The sequence below is a fragment of the Mizuhopecten yessoensis genome, unplaced genomic scaffold (genome assembly GCF_002113885.1).
Source record: "Mizuhopecten yessoensis strain PY_sf001 unplaced genomic scaffold, ASM211388v2 scaffold4823, whole genome shotgun sequence".
In the NCBI taxonomy this organism is placed as follows: Eukaryota; Metazoa; Mollusca; class Bivalvia; order Pectinida; family Pectinidae; genus Mizuhopecten; species Mizuhopecten yessoensis.
In genome coordinates, this window is record NW_018405739.1 from 1,283,811 (window position 1) to 1,306,078 (window position 22,268).

At 42.8% G+C, this 22,268-nt stretch overlaps 1 protein-coding gene across 9 annotated transcripts in view; it reads right to left on the reverse strand.

Annotated features, from left to right (window-relative positions):
• Positions 1-3,289: 3,289 nt before the first annotated feature.
• LOC110449831 (protein FAM228B-like) overlaps positions 3,290-22,268 on the reverse strand; it is a 40,535-nt gene continuing 21,556 nt past the window's right edge. For 5 of the 9 annotated variants that reach the window (XM_021496949.1, XM_021496950.1, XM_021496952.1 and 2 more), the window contains 7 exons: positions 22,144-22,203; positions 20,494-20,571; positions 19,094-19,291; positions 18,768-18,848; positions 18,369-18,437; positions 6,013-6,245; positions 3,290-5,803 (listed from right to left, as the gene is read on the reverse strand). In XM_021496949.1, coding sequence (XP_021352624.1) covers positions 5,482-5,803; positions 6,013-6,245; positions 18,369-18,437; positions 18,768-18,848; positions 19,094-19,291; positions 20,494-20,571; positions 22,144-22,203 — 1,041 coding nt within the window. In that variant the 3' untranslated portion in view covers positions 3,290-5,481. The remainder of the gene's footprint in view (positions 5,804-6,012; positions 6,246-18,368; positions 18,438-18,767; positions 18,849-19,093; positions 19,292-20,493; positions 20,572-22,143; positions 22,204-22,268) is intronic. The other 4 variants (XM_021496953.1, XM_021496954.1, XM_021496955.1 and 1 more) reach the window with 3 other exon arrangements.

The window sequence follows — 22,268 nt, forward strand, 5'->3', positions numbered from 1 at the left end:
CCTTATGTCCTCGGCTGATAATGCACAAGGACCTGTTTATCTCAGTGTAAGACTTGACCTCTACTGATGACACGCAAGGACCTGTTGACATCCACTGAGGACACACAAAGACCTGTTGACATCTACTGATGACACGCAAGGACCTGTTGACATCCACTGATGACACACAAAGACCTGTTGACATCCACTGATGACACACAAAGACTTGTTGACATCCACTGAGGACACACAAAGACCTGTTGACACACAAGAACATGTTGACATCCACTGATGACACCCGAAGACCTGATGACACACAAGAACCTGTTGACATCCACTGATGACACCCGAAGACCTGATGACACACAAAGACATGTTGACATCCACTGATGACACACAAAGACCTGTTGACACACAAGAACATGTTGACATCCACTGATGACACCCGAAGACCTCATGACACACAAGAACCTGTTGACATCCACTGATATCACCCATGGAGTTATGGACATCAACTATGATGATCAATATTTCTAGATGTGCTTAAATGTAATTTATTTAAGATGAGGAAGTATGACATAATTTATATGTAATGAAAACACTGATAGTAGCCGATTGTGTCTGATTTAGTGTTGTGTCTGCTTTAGTGTTTAAAGGATATTCCTCCTGTTATTAATGTTTCAGTTTATATTTTATTGATTCTGCCCGATTCAGGTTTAATTGTTTTAGCTAGACCACCACTTGTACAGGGTATATAATGCTACGTCTCCAAAGTCAGCAAATGTGCCGTACAAGCCTACATATTGTAAAGTTACTCATTTTCTCTTTTTGAAATAAGATGACATATAACTTCTTAATGAATCACTACACAAACAGTTGCAAGATTGCACCAAACATCCGATCAAAACCGATATTTCATAAAGCATCCAAGAAGAATTAATTGTTTAATCTTATATCTTTTAATTGTGATTAACTATTACAAATGGCTTTATTGTGTTTTGTTAGAATGTGTGCAAATAAATATATACAATATTTATCATTCAGTTGTACAATTTAAACAGCAGCTAGTCTTTAACTTTTAGTTACCTTAGTATTCACCACCAAACTGTCACTTGATTGGTCAGAGAAGACAATTGGTGAGGTGTTTACGTTGTAATATTTGAGCCTTGTTTCTGTGTCTGTTTTTCACAAACATTAGTTTTGTATGTTTATATTTTTTAAAAGATCACATATCAGATATAATCAAGCTTGTGAGAATGATTTACTGGTTTAGAGTGATAATCATAATCAAGTTTATGAGAACGATTGCAATATTTGTTGGGCTCCATCCCCAGAAAGCTACCAGCCAAATACAATGTATTAAGATTCTATACCTTTCAGTTTTCAGAAGAAGTCGTCTGAAGTTTTTGACATATCCGACCCCTGTAACGTTGGAAGTAGGTCGAGGTCATTTTTGTTTACAAACTTTGTTGGGCTTCATCCCAGAAAGCTACAATTGTACCAGCCAAATATTAACATTCTATACCTTGTTTGACCCCTGTGACCTTGAAAGTAGGTCAAAGTAATTTTCTTTCTCAAATTTGTTTGGCTCTTACCAAGGAAGCTTTCAGACAAATATCATGAGTGTAGGCTTTTCCATTCTCCAGAAGTTGTTTAAAGGAAAAATTGGTGGACACAGGCATGGCATAAACTTGAATTGAAAAAAAATCATGGCATACGTAATTACCCCAATTATAAGCTTACTTGCCATATGGACAGGTGAGCTAATAATCACTCTTGATAGAATGATGTTATTAATTATGATAATCACTGTTGATAAAATGATATAATTGTGGAGAGGAATTTATGTTATTTTTGAGGAAGATTGTGAAACAGAAGTATTAGGTGACTAGTATTAGCTATCAGATGACTGTGATATACGGAGAATTGTACTTTGAATATTTCAAATGCCTGAATGTCCTCTTGTGATAAAAATAAAATAAAATCCCAATTTCTCCTAGTTCTCCTCCTTCACAAGGAAGAACTTTGTTTGAAAGACAACATTTCTATTGACCAGGGTTGGAAATATACAAGCACCTGTTTTGTATGTCACTTGTAATGAAGACTAAAAATGGCCACAATACCCAGGTTTGGTTAGGTTTTAATCCTCAGCCTCCTCATTCTGACAATCACCGTAAGTCTGTTTATTATTAGCATAGAGACTCCTGATCAGTAGGTTTTGAATGTTTCCAGTATGCCAACAATCTTTTTGAGTTGAACTGTAAATACATGTTGCAATCAAACTAAGAATATGCTCCTTTTTTTTCTCCAGAAGTCTGGCAACGAATGATTTTGAAAACTGATAAGAGAGCATGTTTTATAAAGAAAATGAGTGGCTGCCAATTGTTGGTCTAGTTGTTAAGATTGAGATCATAAAAATTCCTTTGCTGAAAACTTAACATAAGATTACTTCGCTGAAAACTTAACATAAGATTACTTTGCTGAAAACTTAACATAAGATTACTTTGCTGAAAACTTCACATAAGATTACTTTGCTGAAAACTTCACATAAGATTACTTCGCTCAAGGCTTTACTTAAAATTACTGGTTGTCTTAAGGAAACATGTACTTTACAATGCTATTTTTAATCTGTACACATTTGAACACCAGCCTTGATATTTCAGTAATTCACCAACAATTAAGAGAATCTGTTCTTCTATATTATTTCAGCATTAAGATATAACAAAGCTTTCTTATTGTTAATGATGAATGTGGTGTAGATGTTTATATCGAATGTTTTAGTTCATAAAGGGTCTATACTCATCCTTACAGGGTACATGTGCTGGTGATTAATGTGTATGTGTAAAAAGGCAGAGAGAACAAATATAGGATGTTTGTGTGAGAGGATTAGTGGTTAGGAAATGTTTGGTATGTAACTATTTTCATTTTGTTGTAATTATGCAAATGAACACTATTTTTGTATCAATATGATTTGCTTTACAGGACAATTGTAAAGGGATCAAGAAATCTATAAAACATTTTATTTCTAAATGAATGATTTTACCAAAATAAATCTATTGTTTGTTGTGTGTCAAGTCAGCATGTTGGGAGTAGATAAGCTTTTTAATTATCTCCCCTGAATATTACCGTGTTTTAAACGATCATAATAAGATGCATCATCTATTTCGAGAATTTATATGGAACATACTACCTCAAGGAACGAAACTGTTATCAGCATGAAATTCAACCAAACATGCTGCTTCAGGTGAAGTTGTCTAAATGTTGAGACTGTCAAAATCAGTCTGGTTAAAAAATCCACTATAAACAAAAAGAGTTTTTAATTTTTTATTTACCATAAAATAATCAACCAGCAACAAGCTAGTCAATAATACATGTATCACAGATGCTCAAGACAAGTAACAGCAATGCATAGATTTCTAACATTGATAACGCCCCTACAGCAATTCTACTCCCTCATTGGTGGTCAACATTAAAATACGAGGATCTCAATGGAACATCACTCAAAACATACAATTATAGAGAAAAAATCCAGGAAGCTGTTATGCAAGGCGATACTGTCACACAGCGAGATTCATCAGAAAAACGGATAGAAATTTAAAAAAATGTAATTACAAATGATCTCGGTTATACAATAGCATCAAGGATGGTTATCCTCGAGTGGCTAGGTCAGAACTATACACACTTTCAACATAAATCAAAACACAGAAAAAAATTCAAAACATAGAATTTGAAAACATTAACAACTCCCCAGCTACTGTGAAACACTTAGTACTAGTATTCAACATGGCTCTATCACACCACGTAATGCTTCATTATCTATCAACTAAAACCTGTTTAGCCATAAATTACTAGGACATAATTGTATTATGCACCAATTGATGGTTAACTTAAGGAAACAATATCTCCTGTCTACTAGCATGTCCCGGTCAGTTTCTGGTGAATCTATATCCATGGACAAGGACTTTGTAGGTGGACTGCTGAAAGTGCTAGGGTATAAAACCAGATCGCAACAATGCCTCCTCACGGTTACAGTACATTTCTAGATCATAAGGACATATAAACACGGGACGATCTTCTCATCCAACCCCTTTATTATATAATACTACCATTTCATTATCATACACAAACTTTGATTTAAGAAAAGAAAGTCGTACAGTTTTAACAAGACGGGATTTTCACTCGAACATTTATCACACAGATATGTATTTTGGGTTATATGGTTAGACGTAGTAACATAATTGGACAGTGAATTCTAACACTGGAACATTTATCACACAGATATGTATTTTGGGTTATATGGTTAGACGTAGTAACATAATTGGACAGTGAATTCTAACACTGGAACATTTATCACACAGATATGTATTTTGGGTTATATTGTTAGACGTAGTAACATAATTGGACAGTGAATTCTAATGCTGTAAAACTGGTATAATAATACCTAGCACGTGAGCAAATTTGTGACTATGGTCAATGTAAACATTAATAAGTTAAAATCCAAAAGGAAAACAAACAAAACATTAACATAATGGATGGACATTTTTTTTATAATTATAAAATAATTTATATACCTGTATGCACTATACATTAACATCCTGAATCACTCGAGATTTGAGAAAAGTAAATATTCAATATCATAAAGTTGATTTTGAGTGTATTATTGGGAGATATAGGAACACACAGAATGAGGAAATTTTAAAACAGTAACTAAGGGAGACAAACGAGAGGTACAAGTGGAATGACTGAGGAGACACGAGTGTGAGGCAGTGTGGACAGAGACAGTCGCCTGACGACATAACAGTGGAATGACTGAGGAGACACGAGTGTGAGGCGGTGTGGACAGAGATAGTCGCCTGACGACATCACAGTGGACGGACTGGTCGGATGGAAAGTTGAGTTCAGTAATGACTAGTACATAGCAGCGTGCTAACTCACTCAACACATCTACCCACAGACTGGACGAGAGACTGTGGGCACTAATCTACCATACAGCCTCACAAAGAGGCTGTCTAAACTACTCTACAGCTAAGTTGTGCAACTCCCAAAAGCTTCAAAGCTGTGTATGAGAACCTTTCTAATCATATATATTTTTGAGTATCAGAAATAATTTGAATTTAAGTTTGTAATTTGTTTTCATTCCCAAATTTACTGGTAACAATCTTAAAATTATTTACATGCCAAGTTACTTATATAAAGCAAAAAAAATAATTAAGAATACTGTCATCAAAATGCATCATCACTTTGACACTATAAAGACAATTAAGTCCTTCTGTAGCTTCTACTTGTGAGGGATTCAGTGTGGACAAAACAAACAAGAGGAACAGCACTATAGGCACAGATAGTTTGGTAGATCTTCACAAGGTGCTAGTACTGGCTACAAAAATATCACTCATAACAGTTAACGATAACGGGTCTGTACAATTTAATTGTGATCGCTTGTGGAATGTTTGGGTACAATAAATGCTTTACATGGTATGTATAACAGGACCTTATCACACAACATTAAGAGGACTCCACAGCCATTGGTACACTGTCAGTGAATTGTACGGCTTTGACAGCCAACGTTTCTGGAGGTGCTGTCACAGGTGGGTGTGGCTGTAGCGGAGGATGTGGCTCTTTGAACTCACACATTAGCTCTTGGCTGGGAGGATTTGGGGGTATTATGCGCACATTCTTTTTGGGTTTCTCAAAAGGTGGAGTTTCCTGGAATATTCGTTTCCTCTGTATCTGCATTTCCTTGTAGCGTTGGTAGTTGTCCTGGGGTGTATCTTCCCAGGCTCTATAGTCTAAGTTACTTGTGTTAAATGTGCCTCGCATTCGACGCCTGAAATGTAATAAACAAAATAGCTTTTGACTTTATACTAAGAATTTGAAGGCCACATATTGTATTATGAATAAAATACATGATCGTATGTGATTTCTGGGCCACATGAAGACCATTCATAATATCATCCTGTTAAAAGCTTACACGTTTATAAATCTGTTGTTGCTGAATTTTTTCCCCTTAATCTATAGTTTTTTTTCTTCATTTACCTGCTGGCCATGCGAGGTGTACTTTCGATGTTGTGCAGTGGCATTTCTAGCCACTTGAGGCTATCTGTGCCATGACGACCAAGTGGCACCAGAGGCAAGGGAGGTAACTTGACTTGTTCAAGGTCCTTGTCTGTATAACTATAGCCAGTGATACAGCGAAGGATAGTCCTGTCCTCAGCACTGCGTTGTCTCCCCTGAGACAACAATGGATCCCTCAGCGCAGCGGTAGACACCTGAAGCAGGTTTAGGGTGGAAATGAGAAGTTGATGTCTTACATATATATACAGACATTGTATCAGCCTTAAAAGCTGGTTATACATCATGAGGATGTATATTTTCTGAAATTAGATGCTGTCAGGACAATGAGAAGACAGAGATTTCTACACAAAGATTATCACCCAGAGTTATTATAACCATATCTCTACAATTCGTCTACAAATTACATCAAATAGTCCAGACTGATTCTACAGGTGAATATTTTATCTCTGTTAATGAACTCAATTTAATTAAGACAAAATTGCTGTGAACAGTTACTACTAGTAGCCTTTACACTTAAGAGTTATTTTTTTAACACCTTTTTTTTTCTTATTCCATTTCAAACTTGCACAATCATATTTTAAAAGGACTTCAAAAAGTACGACATCTACATCTAGTGTTTTCTTGGATGCACTGTGACATACAGGGTGATCAAAAGGTGATGAAAAAAGAAATGACATTAACTTGTACAAGTGACACATATATTCTATACAAACATTTGTAATATGTTGTCCAACCAATGTTAATATGCTATAGTCTCCTGAAGCATTCAATATCAACCACTCCTTGTAAAGTTGTAGTCTAACACATGGAACACAGAACCACCACCCGGTTACATGAACAGCTTTGCCAGTGTGTTAGAACTGATGACGGCAATAACATTTAACATACAAGGACATTGTTGACATACCTGACAGCATAGTCTGTCCTACCTGACACCACTAATCATAGAATTTAGTCACATCATATCCTAAACTGCCCACAGTCTATCTAAATCCAGACATAATGAATGACTGGTCACTAAGGTCTTTTAATCCCTAGTCACCGTCTGTAGCTAAATTCAGACATTCCCTCCCCCAGTATGTCTAAATTCAGACATTCCCTCCCCCAGTTTGTCTAAATTCAGACATTCCCTCCCCCAGTTTGTCTAAATTCAGACATTCCCTCCCCCAGTTTGTCTTAATCAAGACATTCCCTCCTCCAGTCAGTTTAAGTCCAGACATTCCCTCCCCAATCAGCCTAAATCCAGACATTCTCTCCCCCAGTCAGTCTAAATCCAGACATTCCCTCCCCCAGTCAGTCTAAATCCAGACATTTCCTCCCCCGTCAGTCTAAATCCAGACTTTCTCTTCTCCAGTTAATCTAAATCCAGACATTCCCTCCCCAAGTCTGTCTAAATCTAGACTTTCTCTCCTCCAGTTAATCTAAATCAAGACATTCTCTCCCCAGTCAGTCTAAATCCAGACATTCCCTCCCCCAATCAGTCTAAATCCAGACATTCACTCCCCCAGTCAGTCTAAATCCAGACATTCCCTCCCCCAGTCAGTCTAAATCCAGACATTTCCTCCCCCGTCAGTCTAAATCCAGACTTTCTCTTCTCCAGTTAATCTAAATCCAGACATTCCCTCCCCAAGTCTGTCTAAATCTAGACTTTCTCTCCTCCAGTTAATCTAAATCAAGACATTCTCTCCCCAGTCAGTCTAAATCCAGACATTCCCTCCCCCAATCAGTCTAAATCCAGACATTCACTCCCCCAGTCAGTCTAAATCCAGACATTCCCTCCCCCAGTCTGTCTAAATCCAGACATTCCCTCCCCCAGTCTGTCTAAATCCAGACATTCCCTCCCCCAGTCTGTCTAAATCCAGACATTCCCTCCCCCAGTCTGTCTAAATCCAGACATTCCCTCCCCCAGTCTGTCTAAATCCAGACATTCCCTCCCCCAGTCTGTCTAAATCCAGACATTCCCTCCCCCAGTCTGTCTAAATCCAGACATTCCCTCCCCCAGTCTGTCTAAATCCAGACATTCCCTCCCCCAGTCTGTCTAAATCCAGACATTCCCTCCCCCAGTCTGTCTAAATCCAGACATTCCCTCCCCCAGTCTGTCTAAATCCAGACATTCCCTCCCCCAGTCTGTCTAAATCCAGACATTCCCTCCCCCAGTCTGTCTAAATCCAGACATTCCCTCCCCCAGTCTGTCTAAATCCAGACATTCCCTCCCCCAGTCTGTCTAAATCCAGACATTCCCTCCCCCAGTCTGTCTAAATCCAGACATTCCCTCCCCCAGTCTGTCTAAATCCAGACATTCCCTCCCCCAGTCTGTCTAAATCCAGACATTCCCTCCCCCAGTCTGTCTAAATCCAGACATTCCCTCCCCCAGTCTGTCTAAATCCAGACATTCCCTCCCCCAGTCTGTCTAAATCCAGACATTCCCTCCCCCAGTCTGTCTAAATCCAGACATTCCCTCCCCCAGTCTGTCTAAATCCAGACATTCCCTCCCCCAGTCTGTCTAAATCCAGACATTCCCTCCCCCAGTCTGTCTAAATCCAGACATTCCCTCCCCCAGTCTGTCTAAATCCAGACATTCCCTCCCCCAGTCTGTCTAAATCCAGACATTCCCTCCCCCAGTCTGTCTAAATCCAGACATTCCCTCCCCCAGTCTGTCTAAATCCAGACATTCCCTCCCCCAGTCTGTCTAAATCCAGACATTCCCTCCCCCAGTCTGTCTAAATCCAGACATTCCCTCCCCCAGTCTGTCTAAATCCAGACATTCCCTCCCCCAGTCTGTCTAAATCCAGACATTCCCTCCCCCAGTCTGTCTAAATCCAGACATTCCCTCCCCCAGTCTGTCTAAATCCAGACATTCCCTCCCCCAGTCTGTCTAAATCCAGACATTCCCTCCCCCAGTCTGTCTAAATCCAGACATTCCCTCCCCCAGTCTGTCTAAATCCAGACATTCCCTCCCCCAGTCTGTCTAAATCCAGACATTCCCTCCCCCAGTCTGTCTAAATCCAGACATTCCCTCCCCCAGTCTGTCTAAATCCAGACATTCCCTCCCCCAGTCTGTCTAAATCCAGACATTCCCTCCCCCAGTCTGTCTAAATCCAGACATTCCCTCCCCCAGTCTGTCTAAATCCAGACATTCCCTCCCCCAGTCTGTCTAAATCCAGACATTCCCTCCCCCAGTCTGTCTAAATCCAGACATTCCCTCCCCCAGTCTGTCTAAATCCAGACATTCCCTCCCCCAGTCTGTCTAAATCCAGACATTCCCTCCCCCAGTCTGTCTAAATCCAGACATTCCCTCCCCCAGTCTGTCTAAATCCAGACATTCCCTCCCCCAGTCTGTCTAAATCCAGACATTCCCTCCCCCAGTCTGTCTAAATCCAGACATTCCCTCCCCCAGTCTGTCTAAATCCAGACATTCCCTCCCCCAGTCTGTCTAAATCCAGACATTCCCTCCCCCAGTCTGTCTAAATCCAGACATTCCCTCCCCCAGTCTGTCTAAATCCAGACATTCCCTCCCCCAGTCTGTCTAAATCCAGACATTCCCTCCCCCAGTCTGTCTAAATCCAGACATTCCCTCCCCCAGTCTGTCTAAATCCAGACATTCCCTCCCCCAGTCTGTCTAAATCCAGACATTCCCTCCCCCAGTCTGTCTAAATCCAGACATTCCCTCCCCCAGTCTGTCTAAATCCAGACATTCCCTCCCCCAGTCTGTCTAAATCCAGACATTCCCTCCCCCAGTCTGTCTAAATCCAGACATTCCCTCCCCCAGTCTGTCTAAATCCAGACATTCCCTCCCCCAGTCTGTCTAAATCCAGACATTCCCTCCCCCAGTCTGTCTAAATCCAGACATTCCCTCCCCCAGTCTGTCTAAATCCAGACATTCCCTCCCCCAGTCTGTCTAAATCCAGACATTCCCTCCCCCAGTCTGTCTAAATCCAGACATTCCCTCCCCCAGTCTGTCTAAATCCAGACATTCCCTCCCCCAGTCTGTCTAAATCCAGACATTCCCTCCCCCAGTCTGTCTAAATCCAGACATTCCCTCCCCCAGTCTGTCTAAATCCAGACATTCCCTCCCCCAGTCTGTCTAAATCCAGACATTCCCTCCCCCAGTCTGTCTAAATCCAGACATTCCCTCCCCCAGTCTGTCTAAATCCAGACATTCCCTCCCCCAGTCTGTCTAAATCCAGACATTCCCTCCCCCAGTCTGTCTAAATCCAGACATTCCCTCCCCCAGTCTGTCTAAATCCAGACATTCCCTCCCCCAGTCTGTCTAAATCCAGACATTCCCTCCCCCAGTCTGTCTAAATCCAGACATTCCCTCCCCCAGTCTGTCTAAATCCAGACATTCCCTCCCCCAGTCTGTCTAAATCCAGACATTCCCTCCCCCAGTCTGTCTAAATCCAGACATTCCCTCCCCCAGTCTGTCTAAATCCAGACATTCCCTCCCCCAGTCTGTCTAAATCCAGACATTCCCTCCCCCAGTCTGTCTAAATCCAGACATTCCCTCCCCCAGTCTGTCTAAATCCAGACATTCCCTCCCCCAGTCTGTCTAAATCCAGACATTCCCTCCCCCAGTCTGTCTAAATCCAGACATTCCCTCCCCCAGTCTGTCTAAATCCAGACATTCCCTCCCCCAGTCTGTCTAAATCCAGACATTCCCTCCCCCAGTCTGTCTAAATCCAGACATTCCCTCCCCCAGTCTGTCTAAATCCAGACATTCCCTCCCCCAGTCTGTCTAAATCCAGACATTCCCTCCCCCAGTCTGTCTAAATCCAGACATTCCCTCCCCCAGTCTGTCTAAATCCAGACATTCCCTCCCCCAGTCTGTCTAAATCCAGACATTCCCTCCCCCAGTCTGTCTAAATCCAGACATTCCCTCCCCCAGTCTGTCTAAATCCAGACATTCCCTCCCCCAGTCTGTCTAAATCCAGACATTCCCTCCCCCAGTCTGTCTAAATCCAGACATTCCCTCCCCCAGTCTGTCTAAATCCAGACATTCCCTCCCCCAGTCTGTCTAAATCCAGACATTCCCTCCCCCAGTCTGTCTAAATCCAGACATTCCCTCCCCCAGTCTGTCTAAATCCAGACATTCCCTCCCCCAGTCTGTCTAAATCCAGACATTCCCTCCCCCAGTCTGTCTAAATCCAGACATTCCCTCCCCCAGTCTGTCTAAATCCAGACATTCCCTCCCCCAGTCTGTCTAAATCCAGACATTCCCTCCCCCAGTCTGTCTAAATCCAGACATTCCCTCCCCCAGTCTGTCTAAATCCAGACATTCCCTCCCCCAGTCTGTCTAAATCCAGACATTCCCTCCCCCAGTCTGTCTAAATCCAGACATTCCCTCCCCCAGTCTGTCTAAATCCAGACATTCCCTCCCCCAGTCTGTCTAAATCCAGACATTCCCTCCCCCAGTCTGTCTAAATCCAGACATTCCCTCCCCCAGTCTGTCTAAATCCAGACATTCCCTCCCCCAGTCTGTCTAAATCCAGACATTCCCTCCCCCAGTCTGTCTAAATCCAGACATTCCCTCCCCCAGTCTGTCTAAATCCAGACATTCCCTCCCCCAGTCTGTCTAAATCCAGACATTCCCTCCCCCAGTCTGTCTAAATCCAGACATTCCCTCCCCCAGTCTGTCTAAATCCAGACATTCCCTCCCCCAGTCTGTCTAAATCCAGACATTCCCTCCCCCAGTCTGTCTAAATCCAGACATTCCCTCCCCCAGTCTGTCTAAATCCAGACATTCCCTCCCCCAGTCTGTCTAAATCCAGACATTCCCTCCCCCAGTCTGTCTAAATCCAGACATTCCCTCCCCCAGTCTGTCTAAATCCAGACATTCCCTCCCCCAGTCTGTCTAAATCCAGACATTCCCTCCCCCAGTCTGTCTAAATCCAGACATTCCCTCCCCCAGTCTGTCTAAATCCAGACATTCCCTCCCCCAGTCTGTCTAAATCCAGACATTCCCTCCCCCAGTCTGTCTAAATCCAGACATTCCCTCCCCCAGTCTGTCTAAATCCAGACATTCCCTCCCCCAGTCTGTCTAAATCCAGACATTCCCTCCCCCAGTCTGTCTAAATCCAGACATTCCCTCCCCCAGTCTGTCTAAATCCAGACATTCCCTCCCCCAGTCTGTCTAAATCCAGACATTCCCTCCCCCAGTCTGTCTAAATCCAGACATTCCCTCCCCCAGTCTGTCTAAATCCAGACATTCCCTCCCCCAGTCTGTCTAAATCCAGACATTCCCTCCCCCAGTCTGTCTAAATCCAGACATTCCCTCCCCCAGTCTGTCTAAATCCAGACATTCCCTCCCCCAGTCTGTCTAAATCCAGACATTCCCTCCCCCAGTCTGTCTAAATCCAGACATTCCCTCCCCCAGTCTGTCTAAATCCAGACATTCCCTCCCCCAGTCTGTCTAAATCCAGACATTCCCTCCCCCAGTCTGTCTAAATCCAGACATTCCCTCCCCCAGTCTGTCTAAATCCAGACATTCCCTCCCCCAGTCTGTCTAAATCCAGACATTCCCTCCCCCAGTCTGTCTAAATCCAGACATTCCCTCCCCCAGTCTGTCTAAATCCAGACATTCCCTCCCCCAGTCTGTCTAAATCCAGACATTCCCTCCCCCAGTCTGTCTAAATCCAGACATTCCCTCCCCCAGTCTGTCTAAATCCAGACATTCCCTCCCCCAGTCTGTCTAAATCCAGACATTCCCTCCCCCAGTCTGTCTAAATCCAGACATTCCCTCCCCCAGTCTGTCTAAATCCAGACATTCCCTCCCCCAGTCTGTCTAAATCCAGACATTCCCTCCCCCAGTCTGTCTAAATCCAGACATTCCCTCCCCCAGTCTGTCTAAATCCAGACATTCCCTCCCCCAGTCTGTCTAAATCCAGACATTCCCTCCCCCAGTCTGTCTAAATCCAGACATTCCCTCCCCCAGTCTGTCTAAATCCAGACATTCCCTCCCCCAGTCTGTCTAAATCCAGACATTCCCTCCCCCAGTCTGTCTAAATCCAGACATTCCCTCCCCCAGTCTGTCTAAATCCAGACATTCCCTCCCCCAGTCTGTCTAAATCCAGACATTCCCTCCCCCAGTCTGTCTAAATCCAGACATTCCCTCCCCCAGTCTGTCTAAATCCAGACATTCCCTCCCCCAGTCTGTCTAAATCCAGACATTCCCTCCCCCAGTCTGTCTAAATCCAGACATTCCCTCCCCCAGTCTGTCTAAATCCAGACATTCCCTCCCCCAGTCTGTCTAAATCCAGACATTCCCTCCCCCAGTCTGTCTAAATCCAGACATTCCCTCCCCCAGTCTGTCTAAATCCAGACATTCCCTCCCCCAGTCTGTCTAAATCCAGACATTCCCTCCCCCAGTCTGTCTAAATCCAGACATTCCCTCCCCCAGTCTGTCTAAATCCAGACATTCCCTCCCCCAGTCTGTCTAAATCCAGACATTCCCTCCCCCAGTCTGTCTAAATCCAGACATTCCCTCCCCCAGTCTGTCTAAATCCAGACATTCCCTCCCCCAGTCTGTCTAAATCCAGACATTCCCTCCCCCAGTCTGTCTAAATCCAGACATTCCCTCCCCCAGTCTGTCTAAATCCAGACATTCCCTCCCCCAGTCTGTCTAAATCCAGACATTCCCTCCCCCAGTCTGTCTAAATCCAGACATTCCCTCCCCCAGTCTGTCTAAATCCAGACATTCCCTCCCCCAGTCTGTCTAAATCCAGACATTCCCTCCCCCAGTCTGTCTAAATCCAGACATTCCCTCCCCCAGTCTGTCTAAATCCAGACATTCCCTCCCCCAGTCTGTCTAAATCCAGACATTCCCTCCCCCAGTCTGTCTAAATCCAGACATTCCCTCCCCCAGTCTGTCTAAATCCAGACATTCCCTCCCCCAGTCTGTCTAAATCCAGACATTCCCTCCCCCAGTCTGTCTAAATCCAGACATTCCCTCCCCCAGTCTGTCTAAATCCAGACATTCCCTCCCCCAGTCTGTCTAAATCCAGACATTCCCTCCCCCAGTCTGTCTAAATCCAGACATTCCCTCCCCCAGTCTGTCTAAATCCAGACATTCCCTCCCCCAGTCTGTCTAAATCCAGACATTCCCTCCCCCAGTCTGTCTAAATCCAGACATTCCCTCCCCCAGTCTGTCTAAATCCAGACATTCCCTCCCCCAGTCTGTCTAAATCCAGACATTCCCTCCCCCAGTCTGTCTAAATCCAGACATTCCCTCCCCCAGTCTGTCTAAATCCAGACATTCCCTCCCCCAGTCTGTCTAAATCCAGACATTCCCTCCCCCAGTCTGTCTAAATCCAGACATTCCCTCCCCCAGTCTGTCTAAATCCAGACATTCCCTCCCCCAGTCTGTCTAAATCCAGACATTCCCTCCCCCAGTCTGTCTAAATCCAGACATTCCCTCCCCCAGTCTGTCTAAATCCAGACATTCCCTCCCCCAGTCTGTCTAAATCCAGACATTCCCTCCCCCAGTCTGTCTAAATCCAGACATTCCCTCCCCCAGTCTGTCTAAATCCAGACATTCCCTCCCCCAGTCTGTCTAAATCCAGACATTCCCTCCCCCAGTCTGTCTAAATCCAGACATTCCCTCCCCCAGTCTGTCTAAATCCAGACATTCCCTCCCCCAGTCTGTCTAAATCCAGACATTCCCTCCCCCAGTCTGTCTAAATCCAGACATTCCCTCCCCCAGTCTGTCTAAATCCAGACATTCCCTCCCCCAGTCTGTCTAAATCCAGACATTCCCTCCCCCAGTCTGTCTAAATCCAGACATTCCCTCCCCCAGTCTGTCTAAATCCAGACATTCCCTCCCCCAGTCTGTCTAAATCCAGACATTCCCTCCCCCAGTCTGTCTAAATCCAGACATTCCCTCCCCCAGTCTGTCTAAATCCAGACATTCCCTCCCCCAGTCTGTCTAAATCCAGACATTCCCTCCCCCAGTCTGTCTAAATCCAGACATTCCCTCCCCCAGTCTGTCTAAATCCAGACATTCCCTCCCCCAGTCTGTCTAAATCCAGACATTCCCTCCCCCAGTCTGTCTAAATCCAGACATTCCCTCCCCCAGTCTGTCTAAATCCAGACATTCCCTCCCCCAGTCTGTCTAAATCCAGACATTCCCTCCCCCAGTCTGTCTAAATCCAGACATTCCCTCCCCCAGTCTGTCTAAATCCAGACATTCCCTCCCCCAGTCTGTCTAAATCCAGACATTCCCTCCCCCAGTCTGTCTAAATCCAGACATTCCCTCCCCCAGTCTGTCTAAATCCAGACATTCCCTCCCCCAGTCTGTCTAAATCCAGACATTCCCTCCCCCAGTCTGTCTAAATCCAGACATTCCCTCCCCCAGTCTGTCTAAATCCAGACATTCCCTCCCCCAGTCTGTCTAAATCCAGACATTCCCTCCCCCAGTCTGTCTAAATCCAGACATTCCCTCCCCCAGTCTGTCTAAATCCAGACATTCCCTCCCCCAGTCTGTCTAAATCCAGACATTCCCTCCCCCAGTCTGTCTAAATCCAGACATTCCCTCCCCCAGTCTGTCTAAATCCAGACATTCCCTCCCCCAGTCTGTCTAAATCCAGACATTCCCTCCCCCAGTCTGTCTAAATCCAGACATTCCCTCCCCCAGTCTGTCTAAATCCAGACATTCCCTCCCCCAGTCTGTCTAAATCCAGACATTCCCTCCCCCAGTCTGTCTAAATCCAGACATTCCCTCCCCCAGTCTGTCTAAATCCAGACATTCCCTCCCCCAGTCTGTCTAAATCCAGACATTCCCTCCCCCAGTCTGTCTAAATCCAGACATTCCCTCCCCCAGTCTGTCTAAATCCAGACATTCCCTCCCCCAGTCTGTCTAAATCCAGACATTCCCTCCCCCAGTCTGTCTAAATCCAGACATTCCCTCCCCCAGTCTGTCTAAATCCAGACATTCCCTCCCCCAGTCTGTCTAAATCCAGACATTCCCTCCCCCAGTCTGTCTAAATCCAGACATTCCCTCCCCCAGTCTGTCTAAATCCAGACATTCCCTCCCCCAGTCTGTCTAAATCCAGACATTCCCTCCCCCAGTCTGTCTAAATCCAGACATTCCCTCCCCCAGTCTGTCTAAATCCAGACATTCCCTCCCCCAGTCTGTCTAAATCCAGACATTCCCTCCCCCAGTCTGTCTAAATCCAGACATTCCCTCCCCCAGTCTGTCTAAATCCAGACATTCCCTCCCCCAGTCTGTCTAAATCCAGACATTCCCTCCCCCAGTCTGTCTAAATCCAGACATTCCCTCCCCCAGTCTGTCTAAATCCAGACATTCCCTCCCCCAGTCTGTCTAAATCCAGACATTCCCTCCCCCAGTCTGTCTAAATCCAGACATTCCCTCCCCCAGTCTGTCTAAATCCAGACATTCCCTCCCCCAGTCTGTCTAAATCCAGACATTCCCTCCCCCAGTCTGTCTAAATCCAGACATTCCCTCCCCCAGTCTGTCTAAATCCAGACATTCCCTCCCCCAGTCTGTCTAAATCCAGACATTCCCTCCCCCAGTCTGTCTAAATCCAGACATTCCCTCCCCCAGTCTGTCTAAATCCAGACATTCCCTCCCCCAGTCTGTCTAAATCCAGACATTCCCTCCCCCAGTCTGTCTAAATCCAGACATTCCCTCCCCCAGTCTGTCTAAATCCAGACATTCCCTCCCCCAGTCTGTCTAAATCCAGACATTCCCTCCCCCAGTCTGTCTAAATCCAGACATTCCCTCCCCCAGTCTGTCTAAATCCAGACATTCCCTCCCCCAGTCTGTCTAAATCCAGACATTCCCTCCCCCAGTCTGTCTAAATCCAGACATTCCCTCCCCCAGTCTGTCTAAATCCAGACATTCCCTCCCCCAGTCTGTCTAAATCCAGACATTCCCTCCCCCAGTCTGTCTAAATCCAGACATTCCCTCCCCCAGTCTGTCTAAATCCAGACATTCCCTCCCCCAGTCTGTCTAAATCCAGACATTCCCTCCCCCAGTCTGTCTAAATCCAGACATTCCCTCCCCCAGTCTGTCTAAATCCAGACATTCCCTCCCCCAGTCTGTCTAAATCCAGACATTCCCTCCCCCAGTCTGTCTAAATCCAGACATTCCCTCCCCCAGTCTGTCTAAATCCAGACATTCCCTCCCCCAGTCTGTCTAAATCCAGACATTCCCTCCCCCAGTCTGTCTAAATCCAGACATTCCCTCCCCCAGTCTGTCTAAATCCAGACATTCCCTCCCCCAGTCTGTCTAAATCCAGACATTCCCTCCCCCAGTCTGTCTAAATCCAGACATTCCCTCCCCCAGTCTGTCTAAATCCAGACATTCCCTCCCCCAGTCTGTCTAAATCCAGACATTCCCTCCCCCAGTCTGTCTAAATCCAGACATTCCCTCCCCCAGTCTGTCTAAATCCAGACATTCCCTCCCCCAGTCTGTCTAAATCCAGACATTCCCTCCCCCAGTCTGTCTAAATCCAGACATTCCCTCCCCCAGTCTGTCTAAATCCAGACATTCCCTCCCCCAGTCTGTCTAAATCCAGACATTCCCTCCCCCAGTCTGTCTAAATCCAGACATTCCCTCCCCCAGTCTGTCTAAATCCAGACATTCCCTCCCCCAGTCTGTCNGGTAGTCTCATTCTACTCTGTTCATGGTAGATAACCAAACAATCACCTGTTAAAAAAACTAACTTGACAATCTGGAACCTTTAAAACATGAATAAATTATGAAGAATCAATTAAAATCAACATGAGATTGTGTCTAGAGTATCCTACTGCTACTCTTCACCAGACTACTGACAAGTCTCATGCATGACTCCACACTTACTTCTATAACATGCATCAATTAGGTGATCTAAACAAGTACCTGTTCACATCTCTATACACACACCTACACATGTGCACACCTGTGATTTTACACATTCTTTGGTAAAAGATACACTTGTGCCACATGTAACTACCAGTTATCATAAACAGCAAGCTCATACAATGTTTTAGTAGGGACCAGAGGCGCGAAAAGACATTTTAGTGCGATTTTAGATATAGAGAAAAAGATATAAATGTTAAATAGCTGGTAAAACACCAGTAAACCATAGATTTTTCAGTGAAGAATTGGACAATCAAACAGGGAAACTTTAGAGGATATACCAGTTTTACAGGGAAGTTTGCAGCAATGTGAAATTTCAAAACATCAAAATATATCAAAACACAACAAATGGTGTGTGTATGTGTTTGAAAGACCTCAGGTCGTGGGTGAGGGGGTCACAGGTTAGAGGTCAAAGGTCAGGTGAAGCACTGGTGGACAGGCAGCACAATTGACCTGTTACCTTGTAATGTTGGTGGTCAAAGTGTTTCTTGGCTGCTGCTATCCGCTTGTCCCATTTAGCACATGCATGCTGAGACCATATATACGATTACTTTATAACATAGGTAAAACACTGTCTGCAGGTTCCTTTTTATAAATGCTTCATAATTGTCATGCCCACAATAGAGCATAAAGATAACTTTCTCCATCTGTTTTTTCAATTACTATGGTGTACCACTTCAACATTATTATATAAACACCATTTATGATTGGCTACACAAATAAGTTGATTTTTTTTTATTTATTTTAATGTTTTGAATGTCATTCTTAAAACTTAAAAGAATACAATGAAAAATTTAAAAAGTTCATCATCAAGTATCTGTACTTTATGTTGACTTGAATACATTCTGAGAATTGTTACCTTGATGGGTGCAGGACGGTGGCCATTCAGTGCCTGGGCGTAGTACTCCTCTGGATCCATTGTGTCCAAAAACACATGTCCCTATTAAAAACAGAGGTCATGAAGGTCATCATAGTCAAGGTCAAATCACAGAGCTAGTGTCACTTAACATGGCAAAGAAACAAGTAAAACACTATATAATAGATCCATTGTCATGTGTGTTCCTGTAGCCATAATGAAAAATCACATAGTAATGTGCTTTGCATTGTGTACAATTAATGGCATACATATAAGTACTGGTAGATCTTTAGACCAGAGGTGCCTACCTTTAGACCAGAGGTGCCTACCTTTTGATTGGTAAACTCCAGGTACTGTTTGTGGAGTTCCCTTTTCCGCCGGTCAAGTTCTGGCCAATCGTCACTGTCCATAGCATCAATAATATTCTTTCTGAGGGGCTCAAATACCCGGTCATTCCATTTCTTATGGAGCATCTCCTTCTTCCTCTGTTCCATGACATCTTTGTAAGTGATGTATTCTTCCAGGTTCTACTCACAAACAATGGTTCAATCAACAACTCTTTACTGAGTACCATTTGTATCACCAATCTGATATTTATTTAGTAAGATCATGACTTTTTATAATTGACAGATTCATTTGTTTCAAATCCCTGGGGAATATTGTTTGGAAAGCTAAATGAGATTTTTCAAATAAAATTAAATTCTTTGAACATGTAACAAGGGTGTGTTAATACACATGTAACAAGGGTGTGTTAATACACATGTAACAAGGGTGTGTTAATACACATGTAACAAGGGTGTGTTAATACACATGTACCTTTAACTGACTGGCCTTGTTATTGTCAAATGTACAATAAACACAGAGTGTAAACATTTTCTAAATATCTTTGTGAATGTACTGGTATAAGAAAAAACTCTTTTTAATCGTAAGTGTGAATGAATAAGGAAAACAATCACACTTCAAATGGTGGGTGTATTATAATGTAGAATATTGAGTGCAGACAGACCCTATTGTATAACTCTGGGTAAAGTATTAAGGGTGTATTGGTTATGTGTGGGACAAGGTTTAACAGTCTACTGATAAGATCTAACTCCACTCTGTTCTGTGGGAGAGTAAGTCAGAATGGCAAACTAATTATACTATAGTTATATAAATAATTATATATAGTCCTGGGCAATACAGCACATTTACGAATGTCACTACAACAAACCTCAAAATCCAATTAGCTTTTAGTCTGATTCAATACCAGCTTATTTGAAAACTTCCTAAAATTAGCATATCATTTGAAGTTTCAGTCAAAATCAAATATTCTGGAATAGCTCAAGTATAGTGTGTTGGCTAGCAATCTTTACATCCTTTGAATAGTCTTAAGATCTGTAAACAACAAGGCCCCTAAGTAATGATAAACAGTTACTAATGTCAACAAAACTATTCCACCCTAGACCGTTGTTGGTTGATTTGGTGACCACCAGTAACAGCCAATGGTACATTGTCCTGTCCCCTATTCCTTGCAAGCAGGGGTGAGTCCAGGTTTACATTTTTTATTGGGGAGGTGTCCCCCTCCAGACTTCAATGTGATGAAGGTGAGATGTCTTCATGTGACCCTGGCTGTTATGAGGAAAATTTAATCCCAATAAAAAGAATTTTAAAATTTAAAATTGATTGACATCTTGATGATACCATATGTCTTCAGTTTGCATGTTTTTGATTAGATGACCCTGATTCGTACCTTGACAAAAGTGTCCTCAGTCTGCAGGAGAGGTTCGTACAGCTTGCGAGCTTCTCTGGTCTCTATATCTGATTTCTCCTTAAAGTGGATAAAAATGTAAGAATTATTTTAACATCATTCTGTAATCTAACTGTATGGCTGTATGTATGTCTACTTTCCAACACCACCCATCAGTTCTACCACCTTGGTTATTCATCAACAATCAAATCATAAATTGTTTTACAAACAAATCATTTAACCAATCATAATAAGCATAATGAACAACTCCATCCAGATTACCACTGTTAAACCACTGAGTATGTACAAGATTAAAATGTTTCTGAAATGAAGTTAAACACTTTATATTAATATTTCATAGAAATCTCTGAATTTATTGAATATTATTGCACAAATATGTAAAAACAACAATTTAGCAACTTGTGACATGTGTTAATAAAATGTTAACCAAACACCTCAATACCATAACACCAAATTAAGTGTTCACATGAATTCTATATCTGGTGAAAAAGACTATACATCTATCTAAAATCTGCATTACAAAATAAGCTGGTAACCAAACAAAAATGCTTCCAATTGCATGCGTAGAGTACCAGTACCGCCATCAGGCCTGAATTCTAAGTATAAAATAGCCTAATACTTGTTCATCCAAATAAATACAGAGCCTTAATGGCTTCCTTTTCTTTTGGAAACAAAACTGTTGAATCAATACTACCCGGTAAATTTAATTTAAAAGCTTCTAGATATTTTTCATAAACTTGTCTTACATGAAAAGCAAGCTAGCTACTGTCTGACAATATATGACATGAAACAATACATAAATATAAATGTTTTTGATAACTGTAGAATACAAGCAGGTATTTACGACTATCATGGATAAATGCGAAGTGTATGAACTTGATGTGAATATAACCTAAATAGGTATATCATGTCTTAAGAATTATCCAATATACAATCAGCTGGTAAAACATACACTTATTTAAATAAGTTAGTGAGTGATTTTCACCTCAGATCAAGAATTAAAGATTAATTTGACTCAAGATTACATAAAATCATATTTTGTGTGATTTAAGACAACATGGGTGCTAAATTACCCTGTGTTTTCCAAATGAAGAATGGCATGACCTTTTCACACAGTTTAACACAAATCATTATTGTTCGTTATCAACACAAAAAAAAATGTTTACAAGGAGATGGTGTGTTCCCTGAACGCATACATATTGAGAACAATAGGTAGAAACATCAAAGGGAGGGTAATTATAGTTTGTATAGCCGTAGTGGCCTCAAAAGTATCTAGACAGGACTGCCAATGACTACATTTGAAAGTGTATTCACGACATATGCAGCTGATTAACTCCATCTTAAAGTCCTTACAGTGTGTTATTTTCAAAGTTCACAAGATAATGAAGTTATCAATCAAAACCTTCTCGTTAGAAACCATCAACAAGTTAATGAACAACAAAACCTGCACGCAACAAAACTTGACATGCGAAAACAGTCGTTATTTTATTTTATTAATATAAATATCAAAATGACACCAATTAATACAAATAGTTTCACAAAGAAAATGAAAGAATTAAAAACAACAACAAAATAAACAAAAGACAACGGAAATAACATCAAGAAGAATCATGCTAATGAAAGACAGATTACCCCTTCACCACACAAACTGTTCTTTGCCGAGGAGACAGATCTGTTTTTAGATTTCAATTCCTAGTAGAGAAGAGAAGCGCAATACAGTGCATGTGACACACAACATGGTGACTCCTAGTTACACA